At 42.8% G+C, this 26,399-nt stretch overlaps 1 protein-coding gene across 3 annotated transcripts in view; it reads right to left on the reverse strand.

The window, feature by feature from the left end:
• prim2 (DNA primase subunit 2) overlaps window positions 1-26,399 on the reverse strand; it is a 306,308-nt gene that overhangs the window by 62,264 nt on the left and 217,645 nt on the right. For all 3 annotated transcript variants that reach the window (XM_072278120.1, XM_072278111.1, XM_072278103.1), the window contains 2 exons: window positions 10,410-10,482; window positions 9,989-10,174 (listed from right to left, as the gene is read on the reverse strand). In XM_072278120.1, coding sequence (XP_072134221.1) covers window positions 9,989-10,174; window positions 10,410-10,482 — 259 coding nt within the window. The remainder of the gene's footprint in view (window positions 1-9,988; window positions 10,175-10,409; window positions 10,483-26,399) is intronic.

Below are 26,399 nucleotides of genomic sequence, written 5' to 3' on the forward strand. Positions count from 1 at the left end.
AGTTTGTCTCCGAGCTCCAGCCTCTGAGTTATCAGCCTCCGCAGCCTCAGTCCTCAAGACCCCAGCCACGTCCTGTCCTGTAGTCATGTCGTGTCCTTACCTGGTTCTGGGGCCCAATCCCGAGGCAAGACTCAGGTTCTGGGTCCTTGTCCAGTCTCTGACTCGGAGCCCAAGCTCAGGCTCCTAGTGCATAGTTCCTTGTCCGGGTTCCCTGTCTTGTCCATGTCCTAGCCCAACTCTGCGTTCTTGTCCCTGCTCCTCGTCTGCATCCTGTCACACCCCTACGCTCGTCAAGTCCTGTCCCTTGTACTTCAGTATCTTTGTCTTGTCCGTTCCCAATGCCCCCCCCCCTTGTGACAGAAGCTGTTTGTACTACCTGGAACAAGGCCTGGACAAAGTCAGACATGAATGTTGTATTTATTTGTGCACAGGATGTGGAGGCTCTGTTATTGCTCTTCACCAGGATTTGTTGTTTCTAGTTATACATTTACAGATGTGCACGTAGCTGGTAAGGCAGCACTTGTACCCCATTCTAAATTGGCCTATAAACTGAGTCACTTGTTAGGCAGTTTCAGAGCAGCTAGTAATCAGCGTTGTGTCCAATAGTACAGCCCTATTTCCTGGTTAAAGTTCGGAATCATTGATGATCTGTCACATTACGTACAATGCTACTTAATGACTCTCTCATTGTTATTCTAGAAGTGCTGCCTATCAGTGCAGTGCTATTATAATGTTGTGACACAGTATTTTTTAATCAAAATTGACACACTTAATACACATTTTTGATTCTGATTTCACTAAAGATCATAGCCTTAAATATCATACATTTGCCACTTCGGCTCAGACAAGTTTATTACACGTTTCCCTGATCTGTACTGTCATAAGTACTGAATGCTAACTAATAGTATTACCAGAGCCTTACACAGCAAGGCTTGATGGCAAGGACAGTACTACCAGGACGTACGAGCGCAGCAGGTGCATGGGAGCCATCATTCTTCACCAAGAGATGCAACACCCTAACTGGTCCTGCACCATTGCTGCATCCAAAACCTGAGGCATCTGAGCAACAAGTGTGGGAGACCATTCAGCAGAAGGACTGTAGCCCAGCGACACCTTCTCAAGGTCAGTACAGACTGGACAATGAATTCTGGTTTTGCTAGCAACACCCAAACTTTTTTGGGAATGATTTTGTTTTTGAACTTTTATACGTGGCCCAGCAACATGAGCTTTAGTGCTCTGCGAAGCAGTCCTCCCCATCCCCACTTTTTCCAGAGAACTTCATGAAGCTGCCAACATGCAGGTCATATTATAGTGTTTGCCTCCACATGTTCAAACACAACATCGCTCACCTTTTATTAATCTTCCCACTTTTATTTCCCTGTGCCTAGCACCCCTCAGTGACTCAGATGACCTTAGGCAACACTGAGCATGTACTGTCCGGTTTGCTTCACTCAGGTTACTAGAGCAGACATGAATAAATAACAATGAGTAAATGAATCAACCATGTGCACAGGCCATCAATTTTCCACATGAGAATACATTCAGCTTTAAATGTGATATTTAAATATTAATGTGCTGCAATCAGAATCAATCTAACCAATTTAGTTTGCTGCAGGATCAGAAGCTGTTTGTGCCCATTATTTTTGCATTCTGATCAAACTTGGCTTCAACAAGGCCTCATCCACCACAATTAGCTGCTGCTGTTGATGATGCAGAATGAAAGTTTTCGTGCATTTAATCAGATTCAATTGAACAAACTCTAAAGATAATTAGAACGTGGATTTCTTCAACAATGCAGTCCTCAGATTAGTTAACTTCTTCAGTTCATATTGCATATTTCTGGAACTAAGACCAATCATTGTACAAAACTACATAAAGTTACTGTTTTAGCCTGAAATATTTTTTTAAATATTTCAAATACTGGGTTAACATATTGCAAGTTTTTGTTTTTCTTTTGTAGTTCTGTAACTCATGTTCCCATTGACACTTACCAATTTTTTACAGATACATCCTAAAAAGCATCCCATCCAGATGCACCACAGCTCGGTATGGCAAGAAGAGTGCAAGAAATTGCAGAGATGCGGGCACAGCCATAAGACCATAAAACACAAGAGCAGAATTAGCCATTCAGCCCACTGAGTCTGCTCCACCATTCAATCACAGCTGATTGTTTCTGCTCTCAACCCCTTTCTCCTGCCATCCCCTGGTAACCTTTGATGGCCTGACCAATCAAGAACCCATTAAGCTCCACTTTAAATATGACTTGGCCTCCACAGCTATCGGTGGCAATGAATTCCGGAGATTCACTATCATCTGGCTAAAGAAATTCCTTCATGTCTCTGTGCTCAAGGAACATCCCCCTATTCTGAGGCTGTGCCCTCTGGTCCTAGACTCCCCCACTACAGGAAACATCCTCCCCACCTCCACTCTATCTAAGCCTATAAATGAGATATCCCCTCATTCTTCCAAACTGCAGTGAGTACAGGCCAGAGCCATCAAACACTCCTCATAGGTTAACCCAGTCTATCACAAAAACTAGCCTTCTCCATTTACTCTACTCTTACACTGCTTCACAAAAGCAAACAACATCAAAGATCCCACACCCATCCTTGTCATTCTCCCTTCTTCCAGAAGAATTCTCCCGTAACTTCCGGGGCACCTAGGTGCGACTCGAATAGCAGCAGTACCCTCAATGGATGCAATTAAATATTCCCGTTTCAACCTGTTACAACTAAAAAGCACAACTGCTTCCATGGTCAGTACAGTCAACAAAGATGTCTTAGTGCGTTTACATGTTAGTAGGGAAGTGGTGTTAGGTAAATTGAAGGGATTGAAGGCAGATAAATCCCCAGGGCCAGATGGTCTGCATCCTAGAGTGCTTAAGGAAGTAGCCCAAGAAATAGTGGATGCATTAGTGATAATTTTTCAAAACTCGTTAGATTCTGGACTAGTTCCTGAGGATTGGAGGGTGGCTAATGTAACTCCACTTTTTAAAAAAGGAGGGAGAGAGAAACCGGGGAATTATAGACCGGTTAGCCTAACGTCGGTGGTGGGGAAACTGCTGGAGTCAGTTATCAAGGATGTGATAACAGCACATTTGGAAAGTGGTGAAATGATTGGACAAAGTCAGCATGGATTTGTGAAAGGAAAATCATGTCTGACGAATCTCAAAGAATTTTTTGAGGATGTAACTAGTAGAGTGGATAGGGGAGAACCAGTGGATGTGGTATATTTGGATTTTCAAAAGGCTTTTGACAAGGTCTCACACAGGAGATTAGTGTGCAAACTTAAAGCACACGGTATTGGGGGTAAGGTATTGGTGTGGGTGGAGAATTGGTTAGCAGACAGGAAGCAAAGAGTGGGCATAAACGGGACCTTTTCAGAATGGCAGGCGGTGACTAGTGGGGTACCGCAAGGCTCAGTGCTGGGACCCCAGTTGTTTACAATATATAATAATGACTTGGATGAGGGAATTAAATGCAGCATCTCCAAGTTTGCGGATGACACGAAGCTGGGCGGCAGTGTTAGCTGTGAGGAGGATGCTAAGAGGATGCAGGGTGACTTGGATAGGTTGGGTGAGTGGGCAAGTTCATGGCAGATGCAATTTAATGTGGATAAATGTGAAGTTATCCACTTTGGTGGCAAAAATAGGAAAACAGATTATTATCTGAATGGTGGCCGATTAGGAAAAGGGGAGGTGCAACGAGACCTGGGTGTCATTATACACCAGTCATTGAAAGTGGGCATGCAGGTACAGCAGGCGGTGAAAAAGGCAAATGGTATGCTGGCATTTATAGCGAGAGGATTCGAGTACAGGAGCAGGGAGGTACTACTGCAGTTGTACAAGGCGTTGGTGAGACCACACCTGGAGTATTGTGTGCAGTTTTGGTCCCCTAATCTGAGGAAAGACATCCTTGCCATAGAGGGAGTACAAAGAAGGTTCACCAGATTGATTCCTGGGATGGCAGGACTTTCATATGAAGAGAGACTGGATGAACTGGGCTTGTACTCGTTGGAATTTAGAAGATTGAGGGGGGATCTGATTGAAACGTATAAGATCCTAAAGGGATTGGACAGGCTAGATGCAGGAAGATTATTCCCGATGTTGGGGAAGTCCAGAACGAGGGGCCACAGTTTGAGGATAGAGGGAAAGCCTTTTAGGACCGAGATGAGGAAAAACTTCTTCACACAGAGAGTGGTGAATCTGTGGAATTCTCTGCCACAGGAAACAGTTGAGGCCAGTTCATTGGCTATATTTAAGAGGGAGTTAGATATGGCCCTTGTGGCTACGGGGGTCAGGGGGTATGGAGGGAAGGCTGGGGCGGGGTTCTGAGTTGGATGATCAGCCATGATCATAATGAATGGCGGTGCAGGCTCGAAGGGCCGAATGGCCTACTCCTGCACCTATTTTCTATGTTTCTATGTTTTTATGAACTATCGCTGCTTAAAACCGACGGAAACAACACAGTCTGTGGTCAGAAGGGCCCACGGAGAAAATTTCGGAGTAAGTGTGGGTGGAGATCAGGACTGCAAGTGCGTTTAAAGAAATGGGGTTTTAAATTCCCTATTCCGATGATCTTGCTGGTGAACATGCAGTCTCAAGTGAATAAAATCCATGATCTCAGAGCCAGGGTGCTGCATCAGAAGGACATTAGGACCACATGTGTCCATTGTTTCACGGAATCCTGGTTAACCCCTTCTGTACCGGATGCAGCGATTCAGATCGACGGGTTTACTATACACCGTCAGGATAGATCGATAATCTCTCAAAAGCAGAGGTGGAGGAGTATGCCTCATGATCAACTCTTCTTGGTGCAAGAATATATCAGTGCTGTCCCAATTCTGCTCACCAGACCTGGAATACCTAGAGTAAAGTGTTGTCTTTTTTTACTTACCACGGGAATTCTCTGGAGTCATTATGGTAGCAGTTTACATTCCACCTCAGGCCAATGTCAATCAGGTTTTAGATGATCTGAGCAATGGGATCAATGTGCACGAAACAGCGCACCCTAATGCCTTCACCATCGTTGTGGGAGATTTTAACCAGGCCAGTCTGAAAGAATCACTGAACAATTAACACCAACAAATCACTTGCAATACCAAGGGGAAACAACACACTGGACCATTGTTACACCACCATCAAGAATGCCTACCGTGCTATTCCACACCCTCACTTCGGGAAGTCTGATCACCCAGCTGTACTTCTACTCCCCGAGTATAGACAGCGACTGAAGACTGCAGCACCAGTAGTGAGGACTGAGAAGGTTTGGGCAAGGGAAGCACAGGAGCACCTACAGGATTGCTTTGAATTGGTGGGATGAACTGTATTCAGGGATTCATTTTTGAATCTGGATGAGTGTCTTGCAGTTGTTACAAACTTCATTAAAACCTGTGTGGATGAGTGTGTGCCTACAAAGACTTACTGTACATTCCCAAACCAAAAGCCACGGATGAACCAGGAGGTACGTCGTCTGCTGAAGGCTAGATCTGTGGCATTCCAGTCCGGCAACCCAGGCCTGTACCAGAAAACCAGGTATGATTTGCAGAGAGCTATTTCAAGGGTAAAGAGACAATTTCGAATGAGGTTAGAGGCGATATCAGATGCACGGCAACTCTGGCAGGGACTGCAAGACATTACTTCCTACAAAGCGATGCTTCACTACCATATGAACTCAACTCCTTCTATACACGTTTTGAAACGGAGGACACAGCTGCTGTTGTGAAGATCCCTTGTGCACCTGATGACCCTGTGATCTCTGTCTCAGAGGCCGATGTTAAACTCTCTTTAAAGAGAGTGAACCTCGAAAGGCAGAAGGTCCTGATGGAGTACTTGGTATGGCTCTGAAAGCCTGTGCCAACCAAATAGCAGGAGTATTCAAGGACATTTTCAACCTCTCACTGCTACGGGCAGAAGTTCCCACCTGCTTCAAAAAGGCAACAATTATACCAGTGCCAAAGAAGAATAATGTGGGCTGCCTTAACGACTATCGTCCAATAGCACTCACATCAACAGTGACGAAATGATTTCAGAGGTTGGTCATGACTAGACTGAGTTCCTGCCTCAGCAAGGACCTGGACCCATTGCAATTTGCCTATCATTACAACAGGTCAACGGCAGATGCAATCCCCATGGCTCTTCACACAGCTTTAGACCACCTAGACAACACAAACACCTATGTCAGGATGCTGTTCGTCGACTATAGCTCAGCATTTAATACCACCATTCCCACAAACCTGATTGAGAACTTGCAGAACCTGGGTCTCTGTACCTCCCACTGTAATTGGATCCTTGACTTCCTAACTGGAAGACTACAATCTGTGTGGATTGGCGATAACATACCCTCCTCACTGACGATCAACAATGGCGCACTTCAGGGGTGTGTGCTTAGCCCACTGCTCTACTCTCTGTATACACATGACTGTGTGGCTAGGCATAGCTCAAATACCATCTACAAATTTGCTGATGATACAACCATTGTTGGTAGAATCTCAGGTGATGACGAGAGGGTGTACAGGAGTGAGATATGCCAACTAGTGGAATGGTGTCGCAACAGCCTGGAACTCAATGTCAGTAAGACGAAAGAGCTGATTGTGGACCTCAGGAAGGGTAAGTCAAAGGAACACATAGCAATCCTCATAGAGGGATCAGAAGTGGAGAGAGTGAGCAGTTTCAAGTTCCTGGGTGTCCATGTCTCTGAGGATCTAGCGGGGTCGCAACATATTGATGTAGTCATAATGAAGGCAAGACAGCGGCTATACTTAATGAGGAGTTTGAAGCTAACAAATACGCTCAAAAAGCAGAAGGCTGCATCACTGTCTGGTATGGAGGGGCTACTGCACAGGACCAGAAGAAGCTGCAGAAGGTTGTAAATCTAGTCAGCTCCATCTTGGGCACTAGCCTACAAAGTACCCAGGACATCTTTAGGGAGCGGTGTCTCAGAAAGGCAGTGTCCATTATTAAAGACCTCCAGCACCCAGGGCATGCCCTTTTCTCACTGTTACCATCAGGTAGGAGATACAGAAGCCCGAAGGCACACACTCAACCATTCAGGAACAGCTTCTTCCCCTCTGCCATCCGATTCCTGAATGGTCTTTGAAGCTTTGGACACTATCTCATTTTTTTAAAAATATACAGTATTTGTTTTTGCACATTTTTAATAATCTATGTTTATTTATTATTATGTTTTGTTTTATTTTATTTTCTTTCTCTCCCTCTCTGCAAGATTATGTATTGCATTGAACTGCTGCTGCTAAATTAACAAATTTCATGTCACATGCCGGTGACAATAAACCTGATTCTGATTCCTCCCCCCTTCTATTGGGCAGAAGGTACAAAAGGTTGAGAACATGCACACCAGGCTCAAGGACAACTTCTGCTATAAGCCACACGGTTATAAGTTAATTGAACAGACCTCTTGATCTCACAATCTACCTAGTCATGGCTCTTGCAGTTTATTTGTCCACTTCTCTTTCCCTGTACCTTCAACACTATATTCTACATTGTTATCATGCGATCATGTTTGCTGTTGTGTGCTGGGGCAGCAGGCTGAGGGTAGCAGACACCAACAGAATCAACAAACTCATTCGTAAGGCCAGTGATGTTGTGGGGATGGAACTGGACTCTCTCACGGTGGTGTCTGAAAAGAGGATGCTGTCCAAGTTGCATGCCATCTTGGACAATGTCTCCCATCTACTACATAATGTACTGGTTGGGCACAGAAGTACATTCAGCCAGAGATTCATTCCACTGAGATGCAACACAGAGCGTCATAGGAAATCATTCCTGCCTGTGGCTATCAAACTTTACACTCCTCCCTTGGAGGGTCAGACACCCTGAGCCGATAGGCTGGTCCTGGACTTATTTCCTGGCATAATTTACATATTACTATTTAATTATTTATGGTTTTCTTACTATTTAATTATTATGGTGCAACTCTAACGAAAACCAATTTCCCCCAGGATCGATAAAGTATGACTATGACTACTGTTTTTTTCTTTTAAACCACCTTGATGTTGTGAATCGAATGACCTGTTAGGATGTCATGCAAACATACAAACAAAGCATTTCAAATATCTTTGTACACTTTACAACTAAAAAATTCCCTGCAGTTTTGATGTGACCCCACCGCCCCCCCCAAATTATTTTGCACTTTGCAATAGGTACAATGCACAGTAATAGTTAATGACATAATGTCAGTTGAACACCGGGAACACTGGGGAATTAGGGAATGAAGTATAGTATTTGGCCTCGCGAGACTGCTACTCCATTTAATAAGGTTACGGCCCACCTAATCATGATCTCTGCTCTGCATCCTCATCTATCTTTGATAAACTTACAGTGTTTATCAAGAATCTATCCACCTCTATAGTGAACACAATACAAAGGCTTAGCTCTCAACATTCTGCAGAAGAATCACAAAAACAGGAAGAAGCCTTTTACTCATTGCAGCCTATTCTGCCATTCAGTTAAATTCAAGTTCAAAGCTACTTCATTTCTTTTATTCACAACACTAAAACTGGACTCATTCTTAACAAAGAGAAGAGATTCTGCAGATGCCAGGTGAAGGCACTCAGCCTGAAACACTGACTCTTTATTCCTTTCCATAGATGTTGCCTGGCCTGCTTCAATAAAGTTCCTCCAGCACTTGGTGTGTGTTACTCTTCTCTATAAAATTTTGATATAAAATGGGAACAATGTAGTGATACCGAAGTCCCTGGCCAGAATTGAGATGTAAAGGAGTTGAAGTTTAGAAGTAGGAAAGTTTTGGTTATAATTGTACAAGGAGTTAGCGAAGTTACACCTGGGGTAGTGCGCATAGTTTAGGTCTGCTTATCTAATGAAGGATTTAGCAACATTAGTGGCAGTCCAAATGCAGCACAACAGCATAGTGATTAACATGATGCCTTACAGCACCAGCAATCACCAGCTGAGGTTCAATTCCTACCGCTGTCTACAAGGAACTTGTGATTCTTCCCATGGCCATATGGGTTTCCTTTGGGTGCTCCCATTTTCTTCTGCATTCCAAAAAGACACATGGGTTAGGGTTAGGGTTACTAAGCTATGGGCATGCTATGTTGGCGTCAGAAGAGTTGTCATACTGGCAGTCTACCCCCAGCACGCCCTCAGATTGTGTTGGTCATGGACACAAAACACTTCATTTCACTGTATATTCTGGTGGTCATGTGACAAATAAAGCTAAACTTAAAAAAAAGATTCTCAGATTGAGTCTAGATTCCTTCCTGTCACCTGTCTCCAATTAGATGCAAGTTAGTCATTCCACTGTGGGGTGGAAATGGTTTCAAATATTACACAGTAAAAAGAACTGGGTAAATTAATGCAGATCGTAGGAAATAATTAGCCAACAAGAACTAACTGGATGGTTCTTTCAAAGAGCTGGGACAAGAATAAAGGGCAGGATGATCTCCTTCTGAGATGAACAACCTAAAATTCTATTCTAAATTATTTTAACACTGATACACACAGAAATTGAAATGTACTTAGATGACTAGAGGCAAAGGCCATTGGCAAAGTGGTACTATAACCAGTTAACTCAGAGCCACAGCAGTTAGGTAAAATATAATGATAGATGAGCCAGCAATGTTTTTTAAAAAATTGGTAGCTCCTTATATTTCCTTCTGTGGTTAATATTCAGAATGTACAGCTGATGTCTGCCAACTTGCTAGTAAGGCACAAAAGTATTTTCCCATTCTTAAAATGGTTAAACTGAACACGTAGATGACATCCATTAATTCCACTTTTAGAAATTTGCCTTTGGTGCAAAGGAAAGTCATGAAAATTTAACTTTTATCCTGTCAAAACTAAATTTTTCCTTTGCAGAAAAATTGAAATATCACATTGCAGTTTCAAAGACATGAATACTACAATAAGTAACAACTTTTGCATGACTATCAGCATCAGAATTGTGTTACAATGATTAAAATTCACTCCAGGAAAGAAATTTGTTGATGAATTCTGCTGATGAATTACCTTATCTGGTTCTACTTTTCCTTTTATAAACTCTGATTTCCAGAACTGCAAGGCTTGATCTAGGGTGATGCCTATCCCTTTGAGATAAAGTCCATATTGCATGCGACCACCGTGTCGGAGATGATGGTGATCCCGCAGAGCCTTGTGTAACTGCCGCATACAGGGAGGATAAGATTTTGTAGCCAGCTGAAATAATAAAGAGATAATCACTTAAAACTTTGGTATCACTTAAATGGCAGCTTGAGGTATTTATTTTCAGTATAAACTGGACTTTGTGACTCAGTCTTTGAGTTTGTGTAATTTCAAATGGACTTGATGTACACCCGTGAATCGCAAACATATTTGTGAATTTTTAAAGCACATTTACAGTACAACCCAAACACAGGAGAAACTTGAAGAGTCAAAAGAAACCTATACCTACACCATCAAGTTGATCCAGGGAAACCTTCCCAACGTGCTTCTGAACACTGTAGTCCTGTCCAACATACGCACAGCTGCAAAAGAAAGGAAGCTCATGAAAAACTGCTCATGCATCCTTCACACAAGTATATTTGCTCATACCCCCTGTAGTTCAGCTGCCACAGTGGGTAAACCATCCAAACCATGTAGATCAAGTTTGATGCTCCATTTGCCTTGATTTAACTGGTTATAGTCTCATCAGATTAATGATAAGTTTAGCTCTATTTGTCAAATGAACAGCAAAACGTACAGTGAAATGCATCATTTTGTGTCGAATCCAATTAGCGAGGATTGTGCTGGGCAGACTGCAAGCGTTGCCACATTTCCAGCACCAAAATAGCATGCCGACAGTCACTTACGTCAAAAACTGTACATCTTTGGAATGTGGAAGGAAATCAGAGCACTTGGAGGAAACCCATGTGGTCACAGGGAGAATGTACAATCTCCTTACAGACTTGCAACTGGTGCTCTAAAGTGTTGTGCTAACCACTATGCTACAGCAATAGAAATATTCAGCAACCAAAAGAAAATGGAGGGAGGCACTGTCTCTGCAACATCATAGAGAGCATTCAGGCTGGATACATAACCACTGGTATGGCAACTGCTCTGCATGTGATTGCAAGGAATTGCAGAGTTGTGGACCCAGCTCAGCACATCACAGGACCAATCTCCTCTCTATGAACTCTGTCACTGACTCAATAAAGCAGACAGCATAATCAAAGACCCTTCTCAGCTCAGACATTCTCTCTGCTCCTCTCGCCCCTCTCATCAGGCAGAAGATACAAAAGCCTGAAGGCACACACCACCAGGCCAAGAACAGATTCTATCTCACTGTTATCAGGCTCTTGAATGGACCTCTGATATACTGAGATGGACTCTTGGCCTCACAATCTACCCCGTTATGAGCTTGTACTTCTTCATTTAGTTATACTGCACGTTTTCAAATAGCTTTTACACTTTATTCTGCAAAGTTATTGTTTCACCTTATTCTAGCTCAATGCACTGTGTAATGACTTGACCAGCTTTTCACTATACCTTGGTAAACATAGCAATAATAAACCAGAACCAAAATAAATTAACAATGACTTTAAAAGTGATGAGTGGGGGGGAAAAACTGACAGGGAAAGTCATAATTAACAATAAATATTGAAGAAAATCTTAGTTAAGACATAATTAATGCCAAAAATCCAAGATCAAGACTTATCAGCCATGACCTTATTGAACCATGGACCAAGCTTGAGGAGCAAATCAGCTGACTCTTGCTTCTCAAGTTCATGTGCGTGGGAAAGTTCAATTCATTTTGATATCATTTCCATCTTAAGAAAACGCACGTGGGAAGAATATGATTTACACTAAAGGTACGACTGCGCAAGCACATGGATGTCGGCGAATTAGACCAGCGGTAGAGGGAGACAAAGCAGGGGAGCTTTGGTTCAACGGGACTTTGGCGATAGGGGGTCAAGGTGAGGTAAGCTACCTGTGAGGAATAGGAAGTATATCTGTGAGGCCAGAGTTCTGTACTGGGTGTCAGATGTGGGATGTCCGGGAGATTCCCAACCTTCTAGACGGCCACAACTGCACCAGGTTCGTTGAGCTGTAGCTCCTTAGGGACTGTGTTAGGGAACTGGAGATGCAGCTCGATGACTTTTGTCTGGTTGGGGAAAGTGAGGAAGTGATAGAAAGGAGCTTTAGGCAGGTAGTCACACCGGGGCCTTGAGAGACAGGTAAGTGGGTAACAGTCAGGAGAGGGAAGGGCAAGAGTCAGATGCTAGAGAGCACCCCTGTGGCTGTCCTAATTAACAATGTACTCCTGTTTGAGTACTGTTGGTGGGGGGGGGGGGGGTGGAAAATGACCTACCTGGGGGAAGCAGCAGTGGCTATGCCTCTGGCTCTGTGACTCAGAAGGGTAGGGAAAGGAAGAGGATGGCAGCAGTGATAGGGAGCTCTATAGTTAGGGGGTCAGACAGGCAATTCTGTGCACGCAGGAAAGAAACACGGATAGCAGTTTGCCTCCCAAGTGCCAGGGTCCGGGATGTTTCTGAAAGCATCCACGATATCCTGAAGTGGGAAGGAGAACAGCCAAAGGTCGTGGTACATATTGATACCAACAACATAGGTAGGAAAAGGGAGGAGGCCCTGAAAACAGACTACAGGGAGTTAGTAAGGAAGTTGAGAAGCAGGACCACAAAGGTAGCAATCTTGGGATTATTGCCTGTGCCACACAACAGTGAGTATAGGAATAGTGAGGTGGAGGATAAATGTGTGGCTGAGGGATTGGAGCAGGTGGCAGGATTCAGATTTCTAGAACACTGGGACCTATTTTGGGGCAGGTGTGACCTGTACAAAAAGGACAGGTTGCACTTGAATCCAAGGGGGACCAATATCCTGGCAGGGAGGTTTGCTAAGGTTAATGGGGAGAGCTTAAACTAGAACTGAAGAGATGGAGGAAGAGGTGGTTGGCTCACAAATAGAGAAAGCTTGTAGGCAGTATAAGAGGGAGAATAGGCAGGTGATAGAGGAGGGATGCGCTCAGACTGATGGTCTGAGACCCGTCTATATTAATGCAAAAAGCATCATGAACAAAGCAGATGAGCTTAGACCGTGGATCAGTACTTGGAGCTATGATGTTGTGGCCATTACAGAGACTTGGATGGCTCAAGGGCAGGAATGGTTACTTAGAGTGCCAGGCTTCAGATGTTTCAGAAAGGACAGGGAGGGAGGCAAAAGAAGTGGGGGCGTGGCACTGTCATGGCTGCAGAAAAGGAGGAAGTCATGCAGGGATTGTCTACTGAGTCTCTGTGGGTGGAAGTTAGGAACAGGAAAAGGTCAATAACTCTACTGGGTGTTTTTTATAGACCTCCCAATAGTAACAGGGACATTGAGGAGCAGATAAAGAGGCAGATTCTGGAAAGGTGTAATAATAGCAGGGTCGTTGTGGGAGATTTTAATTTTCCAAATATTGATTGGCATCTTCCTAGAGCAAGGGGTTTAGATGGGGTGGAGTTTATTAGGTGTGTTCAGGAAGGTTTCCTGACACAGTATGTGGATAAGCCTACAAGAGGAGAGGCTATATTTGATCTGGTATTGGAAAATGAACCTGCTCAAGTGTCAGGTCTCTCAGTGGGAGAGCATTTTGGAGATAATGATCATAATTCTATCTCCTTTACCATAGCATTGGAAAGGGATAGGAACAGACAAGTTAGGAAAGTGTTTAATTGGAGTAAGGGGAAATATGAAGCTATCAGGCAGGAACCTGGAAGCATAAAATGGGAGCAGATGTTCTCAGGGAACTGCACGGCAGAAATGTGGCAAATGTTCAGGGGTTATTTGCGTGATGTTCTGCATAGGTACGTTCCAATGAGATAGGAAAGGATGGTAGGGTACAGGAACCATGGTGTACAAAGGCTGTTGAAAATCTAGTCAAGAAGAAAAGAAAAGATTACGAAAGGTTCAAAAAACTAGGTAATGATAGAGATTTAGAAAATTATAAGGCTAGCAGGACGTAGCTTAAGAATGAAATTCGAAGAGCCAGAAGGGGCCATGAGAAGGCCTTGGTCAGCAGGATTAAGGAAAACCCCAACGCATTCTACAAGTATGTGAAGAGCAAGAGGATAAAACGTGAGAGAATAGGACCAATCAAGTGTGACAGTGGAAAAGTGTGTATGGAACTGGAGGAGATAGCGGAGGTACCTAATGAATACTTTGCTTCAGTATTCACTACGGAAAAGGACCATGGCGATTGTAGGGATGACTTACAGTGGACTGAAAAGGTTGAGCATATAGACATTAAGAAAGAGGATGTGCTGGAGTTTTTGGAAAGGATCAAATTAGATAAGTCACTGGGACCAGACGATGGGGATGAGAGAGGTTCTGGAGGATTGGAGGGTTGCAGATGTTGCTCTCTTATTCAAGAAAGGGAGTAGAAATAGCCCAGGAGATTATACACCAGTGAGTCTTACTTCAGTGGTTGGTAAGTTGATGGAGGAGATCCTGAGAGGCAGGATTTATGAACATTTGGAGAGGCATAATATGATTAGGAATAGTCAGCATGGCTTTGTCAAAGGCAGGTCATGCTTTACAAGCCTGACTGAATTTTTTGAGGATGTGACTAAACACATTGATGAAGGTAGAGCAGTAGATGTAGTGTACATGGATTTCAGCAAGAGGTTGGTGACCAGTGGTGTGCCTCAGGGATCTGTTCTGTTCTGGGACCCTTCTCTTAGGAAGTGGAGGGATGACACAAAGGTTGGGGGTGTTGTGGATAGCCTGGAGGGCTGTCAGAGGTTACAGCAGGATATCAATAGGATGCAAACCTGGGCTGAGAAGTGGCAGATGGAGTTCATCCCAGATAAGTGTGAGGTGGCTCATTTTGGTAGGTCAAATATGATGGCAGAATATAGTATTAATGGTAAAACTCTTGCAGTGTGGAGGATCAGAGGGATCTTGGGGTCCGAGTCCATCGGACACTCAAAGCTGCTGCGCAGGTTGACTCTGTGGTTAAGAAGGCATACAGTGCATTGGCCTTCATCAATTGTGGGATTGAGTTTAAGAGCCAAGAGGTAATGTTACAGCTTTATAGGACTCTGGTCAGACCCCACTTGGAGTACTGTGCTCAGTTCTGCTCACCTCACTACAGGAAGGATGCGGAAACTATAGAAAAGGTGCAGAGGAGATTTACAAGAATGTTGCCTGGATTGGGAGAATGCCTTATAAGAATAGGTTGAGTGAACTTGGCCTTTTCTCCCTGGAGTGACGGAGGATCAGAGGTGAACTGATAAAGGTGTATAAGATGATGAGAGGCATTGATTGTGTGGATAGTCAGAGGCTTCTTCCAGGGCTGAAATGGCTAACACGAGAGGGCACAGTTAAAAGGTGCTTGGAAGTAGGTACAGAGGAGATGTCAGGGGCAAGTGTTTTTTTTATGCAGAGGACGGTGAGTGCATGGAATGGGCTGCTGGCGATGGTGGTGGAGGCGGATACGATAGGGTCTTTTAAGGGACTCCTGGATAGGTACATGGAGCTTCGAAAAATAGAGGGCTATGGGGTAACCCTAGGTAATTTCTAAAATAAGTGCACGTTCGGCACGACATCGGGGCCAAAGGGCCTGTATTGTGCTGTAGGTTTCTATGTTTCTATGTATTTTTTTGTAAATTACAACTCAGCTATCTTATTCAGATTTAGGAATCCTTGCAAATTCTTAACACTGCTCTTAAATCATCCTGAGACAACACAGGTACATTGGCATTTCTCTCATCACTGCTCTCAATGCATTTCAGACCTATGCTCAAAGCCATCACCAGCATATGCATACTCTTGACCTCTTTTTACAAACACACACCATCATAGAGCTGTCCTCGTCCAAAGTTCTATTGTATCCTGTATATATTGAGCGCTTCAATGGAAAAAAAATTTCTCCTTCTTTTCAGACGTAAGATGACTTCAACAGTTCAAATTCCAGTATGCCTCTGGATCCTTATTCTCTTCACTTTTCTCTAATCTCATCTCTCCCCACCCATTGTCAAGTTCTTAATATCCCTCATCTTCACAACTCTGCTGATAAGCCATCAGTGCCTAGCAGAAGTCTCAGTTTCATTCTCTCATGGCCCCAATATCAAACTCTTCTATTGCCTCCATGGTCCGTTTATTTAGTTGAGAGCCCTCACTCCAAACTGTCGACCATTTCTCCTGAATCCAGAATCGCTGGCTCAAGTGGAATCATCTTTCCATCCTTTTACCCTCTCGAGATCTATTCATTATTTACTGCCATCTCTACATTGCCCACTGCCCTTAATCACACCAACACACACAGCCACCCTGCCCCTTCCTTCCCCTTGCAGTTTTTCACTCACAAAGGAACAATCACATCACTATCTTAAAACCTGCAGAGAAAAGAAGCATTTTTACGTTTAGTGAACTGATTTCCATCTTACCCAATCTCAGCATGAGCTGTCAGGATAGTCCGAGCATTCAGCACTTCTCCCTTTAACAGAGGCCGAATTAGCTCCCTTTCCACTACCAATCTCCTCGTGATTTAACTCATTCTTACATTATGTAACTTTGACTCCCTATACTTTCTTCATATCAAAGGTGCAGCTTTGGATACTCACACGGCCTGAACTATGCTTGTGCTTTCACTGGATGTGCGCAAGTCTTTGTTCAATCCTATTCACTCAACTCTTTTTCTATTGTATTCATGGACGTTCTGGTGCTGCTTTCTGCAGATATTTTATTGCAAAGAAAAATTAATTATTTTTGTTGCCAATTTCTTCCCTACTCTCAGTTTTTCATGGCCTATCTGCACATTGTACCTATCCATCCCTCCTTTCCCCCTGCCTGTTCACATCTGTCTAAATGCCACTTGAATGGAGTTATGGTATTTGCTTCTGCCAGTTCCCCTGGCAGTGCATGCCAGGCGCCTACCACTCTATGTAAAAAAAACTTTCCCCCTCTCACCTCAAAATCTGTGCATTCCAGTTATTTGACATTTCCACTCTGTGAAAAAGACTATCACTACCAGCCCTATTTATGCCTTTCATAATTTTATGTATTTCTAGCAGGTCTCCAATGTGCTGGAGGAAACTGCTAAAGCTTGTCCAACCTTTCCTTGTAGCTAATACTCTCTCATCCAGGCAACAACTGGTGAATCACTTCTGTATCCTCTCCAAACATGTTCCCTTTAAACATTTCACCTTTCACTCTAAACCCATGACCTCTAGTTGTACTCTCATCTAACCTTAGTGGAAAATGCCTGCTTGCATTTATCCTATCTAATACCCCTCTTAATTTTGTGTATCTCTATCAAATCTCCCCGCACTCTTCTATGCTCTGGTGATTAAAGTCCTAACCTATTCAATCTTTCCCTATAACTCAGGTCCTCAAGTCCTGACAACATCTGTGTAAATTTTCTTTTGCACTCTTTCAATCTTATCGACATCTTTCCTGCAGATACGTGACCAAAACTGTGCACAATACTCCAAATTCGGCATCACCATGTAACTTCAACGAAACATCTCAACTCTTGCACTCAATACGTAGATCTAAGAAGGCAAATATGTGCCATAATGTGTCTTTATGACCCTACCTTCCTGTGATGTCACTTTCAAGGAATTAGCAGCTGCAGTATAACTTTGCAATTTTTATACCCACTGTCCCAACAGATCAAGGCATGGCATACCCACTTCTTCACCACCTTATCCATATGTTGGCACTTTCAGGGAGCTATGAATCAGAATCAGGTTTATTATCACTGGCCTATACCATGAAATTTGTTAACCAACAAGAGAAAATCTACAGATGTTGTAAATCCAAGCAACACACACACAAAATGCTGGAGGAACTCAGCAGGCCAGGCAGCATCTATGGAAAAAAAGTACAGTCGACATTTCGGCTGAAACCCTTTGCAAGACTGGAGAAAAAAATGCTGAGGAGTAGATTTGAAAGGTGAGGAAGGGGGTGAGAGAAATGCCAGGTGATATGTGAAACTTGGAGGGGGAGGGATGAAGCAAACAACTAGGAAGTTGATTGGTGAAAGAGGCAGAAGACCATGCAAGAAGGAAAAAAGGGGTGGGGGAGCACCAGAGGGAGGCAATGGGCAGGCAAGGAGATAACATCAGAGAGGGCCAAAGGGATGGGAAATGATGAAGTTGGGGGGGAGGGAGGTATTACTAGAAGTTTGAGAAATTGATGTTCATACCATCAGGTTGGAAGCTACCCAAACGGAATATAAGGTGTGATTTCTCCAACCTAAGTGTGGCCTTATCCCAACAGTGGAGGAGGCCACGGATGAACATATTGGAATGGGAATGGGAAGTGGAATTAAAATGGGCGGCTACTGGGAGATCCCGCTTGTTCCAGCTTTATCTCCCTTCACCATTTCCCATCCCTTTGTTCCTCTCTCATGTTATCTCCTTGCCCATCCATCGCCTTCCTCTGGTGCTCCTCCCCATCCTTCCTATTTTTCCTTCATGGCCTTCTGCATATTTCACCAATCAGCTTTCTAGATCTTTGCTTCATCCCTCTCCCTCCAAGTTTCACCTATCACCTGGCGTTTCTCTCTCCCCTCCCTCACCTTTCAAATTTACTCCTCAGCTTTTTTCTTCAGTATTGCCAAAGGGCTTCAGCCCGAAACGCCGACTGTACTTTTTTTTCCACAGATGCTGCCTGGCCTGCTGAGTTCCTCCAGCACTTTGTGTGTGTTGCCATGAAATTTGTTGTTTTGCAATAGTAGCAGTTCAGTGCAAATTACAAAATTACTATAAATTACAAAATAAAAAAACTCTGTCAATCATACTTATTGTGCGTGTATAACTATTAAGCATCTATTGTAATGAATGCAGACTTTAACACCAAATTTTTGATGTTGAAGAGGAAGAGTAGAACAAGACATTAAAAGCATGTCCTGGGGTTGGAGGCCTTTGTGTGTGTGTGATTGGGTGGGAAAGGGACTTGTTTTGCTGTTGTTATCCTGTTTTGTTTTGTTATTACTGTTTGTGCTGCTCTGCTGAACATTGTGGGCATGCTACACTGGAGTGTAACGCAACACTTGCAGGCTGCCTCCAGCACATCCTTAGGTTGTGCTAGCTGTTAATGCAAATAATACATTTCATTGTATGTTTTGATGCACATGTGATAAATAAATCTGAATAATATCTGGTTCTGTTTGATGTACACACCAATTTTAATTCCTGTTTATCTTGACTGTTTACAGCCCAGCTTAATTTTTCTCCAATTCCTTGATGGCCAGACGACACTGATGAATTTGCATGTTAGTAGTTGCCCTGCTTTATAGCACAGTACATTATAATCCTAGATGACCCTCTGTGAGATTCCCTTATAAGTTTGTGGATTTGATTGGTACCATATCACTTTCAAACAATTAGAACTACCAGGGTTTCAATTCCTGCACGTGGATTAACGAACAAATTTGCTTCCGAACTCAGTGTAATCAGAATAGGTAAGAAATTCTTGACCTTTCAAGGTGTCACTTGAAATAATGAAAGTACTGCTTGTTTTTCCCCTTGTGAATACAGCTAAATAATTTACTCAAGAGTTTACAATTTCACAGATTCTTTGACATTTTTCACAAGACAGCAAGAATACCCTTTGAAGTGTGAAAATTTGCCCTCATGCTGAGTTTTTCGCACTCCATTGGTTATTGCACTCCTCATGAAAGGAATATTCTATGATAAACTCAAAATGTTATCTAACAGTGTCTTCATAATCAGAATTTATTATTCAAAACCAAAGCAAAAGATACAACCTGTTAGCAGACCCTGCTGACAGGAAACCATTTCAAAATCTCAATTGTTGTGCACAGTAGAGACAAAAGTTCCTTCGTGACTTGACCCTGTTGAATTACAATGTCCACATTAGCTGAAAACACTAACATTTCAAATTAAGTGAAGCCGATTTCTATAAATAAAACACATTTGGTTTTATTTTTTCCCCCAGGTGTTGAATCAAGCAAGAAATGTTTGAATTCTGCAAGCAATAAAAAATATAGTATATGCATCTGCTGATTTTTTTTTCAGCAAAATGATATTTTCTCCATGTTGCTCAAAAGCAGAGCTGCCAAACTGACAATTAAAATATTGGAAAAGTTCCTGATTTCAAGTTACTAATGAATAGCAATAAACAAAGCAATTCATAATTGAAGTGAAAACTTATTCAGACCTCCTGCTGAAGGGTTTTGGCCTGAAACATCGACTGTATGGGAGGTTAGTTAGGAAAGTTCAGTCACTAGGTACGTATGGAGAGGTGGTAAATTGGATTAGACATTGGCTCAATGGAAGAAGCCAAAGAGTGGTAGTAGAGAATTGCTTCTCCGAGTGGAGGCCTGTGACTAGTGGTGTGCCACAGGGATCAGTGCTGGGTCCATTGTTATTTGTCATCTATATCAATGATCTGGATGATAATGTGGTAAATTGGATCAGCAAATTTGCTGATGATACAAAGATTGGAGGTGTAGTAGACAGTGAGGAAGGTTTTCAGAGCCTGCAGAGGGACTTGGACCAGCTGGAAAAATGGGCTGAAAAATGGCAGATGGAGTTTAATACAGACAAGTGTGAGGTATTGCACGTTGGAAGGACAAACCAAGGTAGAAAATACAGGGTTAATGGTAAGGCACTGAGGAGTGCAGTGGAACAGAGGGATCTGGGAATACAGATACAAAATTCCCTAAAAGTGGCGTCACAGGTAGATAGGGTCGTATAGAGAGCTTTTGGTACATTGGCCTTTATTAATCAAAGTATTGAGTGGAATGTTATGATGAGGTTGTATAAGGCATTGGTGAGGCCGAATCTGGAGTATTGCGTTCAGTTTTGGTCACCAAATTACAGGAAGGATATAAATAAGGTTGAAAGAGTGCAGAGAAGGTTTACAAGGATGTTGCCAGGACTTGAGAAACTCAGTTACAGAGAAAGGTTGAATAGGTTAGGACTCTATTCCCTGGAGCGTAGAAGAATGAGGGGAGATTTGGTAGAGGTATATAAAATTATGATGGGTATAGATAGAGTGAATGCAAGCAGGCTTTTTCCACTGAGGCAAGGGGAGAAAAAAACCAGAGGACATGGGTTAAGGGTGAGGGGGGAAAAGTTTAAAGGGAACATTAGGGGGGGCTTCTTCACACAGAGAGTGGTGGGAGTATGGAATGAGCTGCCAGACGAGGTGGTAAATGCGGGTTCTTTTTTAATACTCAAGAATAAATTGGACAGATACATGGATGGGAGGTGTATGGAGGGATATGGTCCGTGTGCAGGTCAGTGGGACTAGGCAGAAAATGGTTCGGCACAGCCAAGAAGGGCCAAAAGGCCCATTTCTGTGCTGTAGTTTCTATGGTTTCTATGGTATGTACTCTTTTCCTAGGTGCTGCCTGGCCTGCTGAGTTTTTCCAGCATTTTGTGTGTGTAGCTCTTTGTTGACATCACTCTTCCCTCTGATTCATGGTCTTGGGTTCAAGTTTCACATCAGAGAATGAACCACAAACATCTAAGACAACATTTCAGTGTAGGACTTAGAGAGGACTGCTGAGCAATAGATACCATGTTATAGATGACATTAAACTAAGATCTTAAGTACTTTTTCCGGAGTAAGTGTACACAAAAAATTATCTAAGGCGACCTAGCAAGTATGAAATGACAAACATTTGAATTATTTTCTGAACATCATCCCAGATATCAGATACAAAGAGATTAGTTTATTTTGTCATATGTTGATTGAAAATTTGAAACATAAAGGGAAGTGCGTTGTTTGCATCACACCAAATCAGTGAAGATCGCACTGGGGGCAGCGGGCAAGTTTCACCACACTTTCAGTTCCAACAAAGCATGCTAAACCCAATTTAATAACCCTAACCATATTGTATTATTTGGGATGTGGGAGAAGGCTGGAGCACCTAGAGAAAACCCACATGGTTGGTGGGGGGAGGAGGAGCATATAAACCCATTACAGAGAGACAGCAGTGGAATTGAACCCAGGTCACTGGCGCAGTAATGGCATTATGCTAACCGTATGCCTCCCCTTGACGCAAACCCAAAATAAAGGAAGCAGATACTAGAAAGTACTTGCATCATTATTCCTCTTTAAAAATTGCCATTTTCATTGCTGAAAAATTTACTTTATCCATTGGAGAATTCAAGTTAACAAGTAAATATTTTCTAGATCTGAATAAGGCCCAAGGATAGCTTGCAATTAGTGCCTCAAAGACAATTACCGTCACAATGATAAAAACAATCATGTGACATACCAGTTGTTTGACCAGGCAGCTATTGTTTGAACTTGATGCTCGCACAATGACGATGGCTCCCACAAAGGGAACATTTTGTTTAAACACAATATTCCTTTTCACTGTGAAGCTGATTACACTGTTGCCCGGCTTGGGTGTCAGATTTCTGTTTAATCTTTTGTATGACCCTAGAGCTTTTCTCCCAACAGTTTTCTAAATGGCAATAACAATGTCATAATTGACACTTTCAAGGGCTTAAAAAGGCTGATTCTCCAGTGACACAGAATGCATTCCCATCCTTTGGATGCACTATTAAATGTATTCCATTTGATTTTTTTTTAACAATTGCTCCAAAGTTAAACCAGTATACTAAATGATGTAGAGACTTAAGTAGTTCCTATGATTCCAAGAATGGCATTTGAATAATTTGGACAATTCTCTCCATGTCATTCAAAACGACCGAAGTGGCTACAAAATGCTGATGTCTGCAGCACATGATATTCAATTAGTGTACTAGCACTTAGTAACAAGCATTACAATATGAAGAATAATCTAGAGGCAATTTACAAAAAAGCCCTCATCACTTCCATAGTCAAATCAAGCCAGAATATTATTTTAAAACGCAAACACGAGGAAATCTGCAGATGCTGGAAATTCAAGCAACACACACAAAACATGCTGGTGAATGCAGCAGGTCGGGCAGCATCTACAGGAAGAGGTACAGTCGACGTTTCGGGCCGAGACCCTTCGTCAGGACTAACTGAAAGAAGAGATAGTAAGAGTAGTGCTGCGTTCACCAGCATTTTTTGTGTGTGTTGATATTATTTTTTAAAATCTCCACAAACTCTTATGGGTGTGTTTCTGGGAAGATGGTCATTATAAATTGAACCTAAGAATGTAATGCAGAGTTTCCAGTTCGCAGAATTTTGCTCTTAACTATTGGTCTGTGTTGTGTATGTAGCCTGGTTACACAACAATGCTATTAATAAAAACGTTGGAGATGGGAGCTAAGTTTCATGGATCTTTACTAGCATAACCCGAACTCGGCACACACATACAGATCAATACGCACCTAACAGCGCATGCAACGACGTGTTACTAAAACATAAAGTAGTCCCTTATTATACTATAGGCTATACGGTAAACTCCTCCCCTTTTATTTTAATAGTGTATCAACTGTTTTTTTACTGGGGCATTATGCTAAACAAATATGTTTACCCATATCATACAAACGCCTACCATTTGTTTACTTAGCAACTTAATAATATCAGATTATAACAATGTAATAATATCGAATTATAACAAGCCTTTTTTTCTACTTTTGCTCTAAGACCCATAGTCACCTCCACCTTGCAAAGATGATGAAAGCAAAGTGAAATCCATGAAAAGGTGAATGTTATTCTTAAAAATATGTACAATCATCAAAACTGAGATGGCATTGGAAAGTGTCTTCAAATAGTGTGTTCTTCAGTCCATCAATAAACTTCTTAGTTTTAATACCGATTTCCATATAAAAGTCATGAAAAGTTGAGCTCTGAGCATAGAGAGTTAAGAAGATGTGCACCTCCAACTTGCTAAGAGTTCTAGGCAGCAGATCGCCTCCATATAATGAAGACTCCTCTGTGCAGCTGTCCTAGATATATACGCATCTTTATATGCACACCTATATACACACCATATATACTTGTCTTCCTTACCCATATCTCATTTGTTCCAAATGAGCTAATCACACAGCCAATCTTCGTACTCTCCTTAGATTCCAAATAGGTAACCTGACCTTTATGATACCATCTCTTATTGTCATATAACTTTCTATCTTCTATTCGTGCTTCATATCTTTGTGCTGGTGATTTAGCAAGAGAGCTGGGAAGATGCTCAGGAGAAGACGGAGATGCTGGTCATTTTGGAGATTTAAGCTTATTGAGAGTTCACAGATCTTCCATTATCTGTTCATCTGTTAACAAGTAATTTAGCTGCACAGGTGCAGGTTTTCATCTTTTGTCTGTAATTGGAACAGGGTCATTATCTCTCTTCCTTAGTTTCCTAGTCATTATTGGCTTTACCTCCATAGAATCTCCTGTGGGTTTCATTGTTAGCCTCTCATTCTCAATCATCTTTTACTTTTCTTCTAACTCAATCTTTTTATCTTCAAATTCCCTCACTGCTGCTTTCTTCTCTTTAATATAATTCCTTTCCACTTGTTCTGTCTCCAGTTGCAGAAAAAGTTCTGCATTCTTTCCTTGTATCGTTGATCTAGTTTATTCATCCTTTTCTGATAATCCTGCAAAGTGCCTTCCTGTAACTGCTGTAGCTGTCTTTTGAGAGATGTCAATTTCTCCTGGTACATCTGCTCTTTTACTTCCAGGTAGTCTTCATCATCCTGCTTATTGGCAATATCTGTCTCACCTGTATCCTCTGTATCTTCATCTGGTTCAAGGGCACAGATACTGTGTTCATTCTCATCATTGAAGCTGTCTAGCCCCTCCTCGTTGTTGTAATAGTTGACCATGGGTGAGAGGAGAGCTGCGGACATCTTCCCCGCTGAGCTGCACTCCTTTGTTGACACAACTAGTGCCTTGATGGTGTGCCAATCCAACTGGATTTTCCTGAGCCATTCACATCCCAGCAATAGTGGTCCTCCATTTTTCAGTACATAGAGATTCAGCTGCTGTGTTTTGTCTCCGTAGGTCACTACCACTTTAATTTTGCCTTCAAGATGCACTTTCTGTCCTGTGTAAGTCTTTAGCAGTAGTTTAGTTCATTTCAGAGGTATGTGAGAAAACAGCCGTTTGTAGTTGTGTAGAGATCACTGTTAAAGCTGAGCCTGTGTCCAACTGCATTTTCAGTCTCACGCCTGCCACTTGTGGAGTGATCCTTACTACTCTTCGATCACCTGTCTCTTTCACACTGTGAAGTTGCAGACAAGACAATTCACTTTCGTCTGAGCTGTTTTCAGCAGAACTGCTTTCTTCCATTTTGTGTACATTGTTGTATTTTCCTTTCTGGGGTTTCTTGTTTCTCTGTATTTTGTCCTTTTTCTGTTGTTTACTAGCTTTGGGGTGTATGGGGTGTCAGGGAGGGGTAGCACCTCTGGTGGGGGAACATGTCGTGTCCTTTTCAAGGCGGCTAGTCCACCTTTGGTCCCCACCTGGCACTCAGCTCTCACCTGTGGCTCCTCGTAGCTGTTTGCATGTGACAGCGGCCACACCCCGGGCAACGGCTTCGACAAGCTGGCTAAACCAGGTGAGGGTAGCTGACGGGTCTCAAACCCTCGGTGAGATAGGGAGTTGTCTATCCCAGCATGTGAGAACAGACTCCGGCGGTTTGAGCGGACGAGACCAATGGAAGGTCCAACGGTCAAGAAGGCGGTCTCTGCAAGCGTCATGAAACGTGTAGAACAGGACAAGACACAGAAGACGTCCTGCTCATCCACTATGCCTAGTCCCATCTCCAGCCGTCTCGACTCTGTCTTGCCACTGGATCCAGATGGGAATTGGGAAGAGAGAGTGAGGCTGACGCTGCGCAACTCTCCCTCACTTAAATCCAAATCACGCACTAGTCTCGACACCATCAAATGGTGTTGAGGTCCGCATCGATGTCGACGATGGACGAACACCAGCTTTGCATACTCTGCCAGTGTGGCCCTGTTTGCCACAGCTTCTGCATGCTTTGTCTTTAAAGCAACAGTCATCAGGGTCATGTGACATGTTCTCACAACAGTAACACTTCTTTCCTTCATTTCTGTTCAGTGATATTTTATCGCAGCATATTCCAGAGATTTTTGTTGTATCTCTGAAGCACTCCGTGCTGCTGTTACCATTGATATTGCAATGTTCAGCACCTTCTCTAATGTAAGGTCCTTTTCACCCAGGAGCTTCTTCTGTGTGGTTTCACAGTGCACGCCACACACTAACCTGTCCTTCAATGCGTCCGATAGACCAGCTCCAAATTCACCATGTTCTGACAATTTGCGCAATTCAGCACAATATTTAGAAATGCTTTCATTTTTGCTCTGATTCTGTTTGTGAAATTTAAATCTTTCAGCAATGACCAGTGGTTTGGGGTTTAAATGCTGTTGGAGAGTGTCTACTATTTGCTTGAACGTTTTGTCAGCTGGCTTTTCAGGGGCTAACAAGCTCCGTAGTAGCCCATATGTTTTTGCTCCCATAATACTGAGTAAGATGCTGGTTTCATTTCATCATTAACACCATTACCCTGACAATATAACTC

The sequence above is a fragment of the Mobula birostris genome, chromosome 2 (assembly GCF_030028105.1).
Source record: "Mobula birostris isolate sMobBir1 chromosome 2, sMobBir1.hap1, whole genome shotgun sequence".
NCBI classification, from domain to species: Eukaryota; Metazoa; Chordata; class Chondrichthyes; order Myliobatiformes; family Myliobatidae; genus Mobula; species Mobula birostris.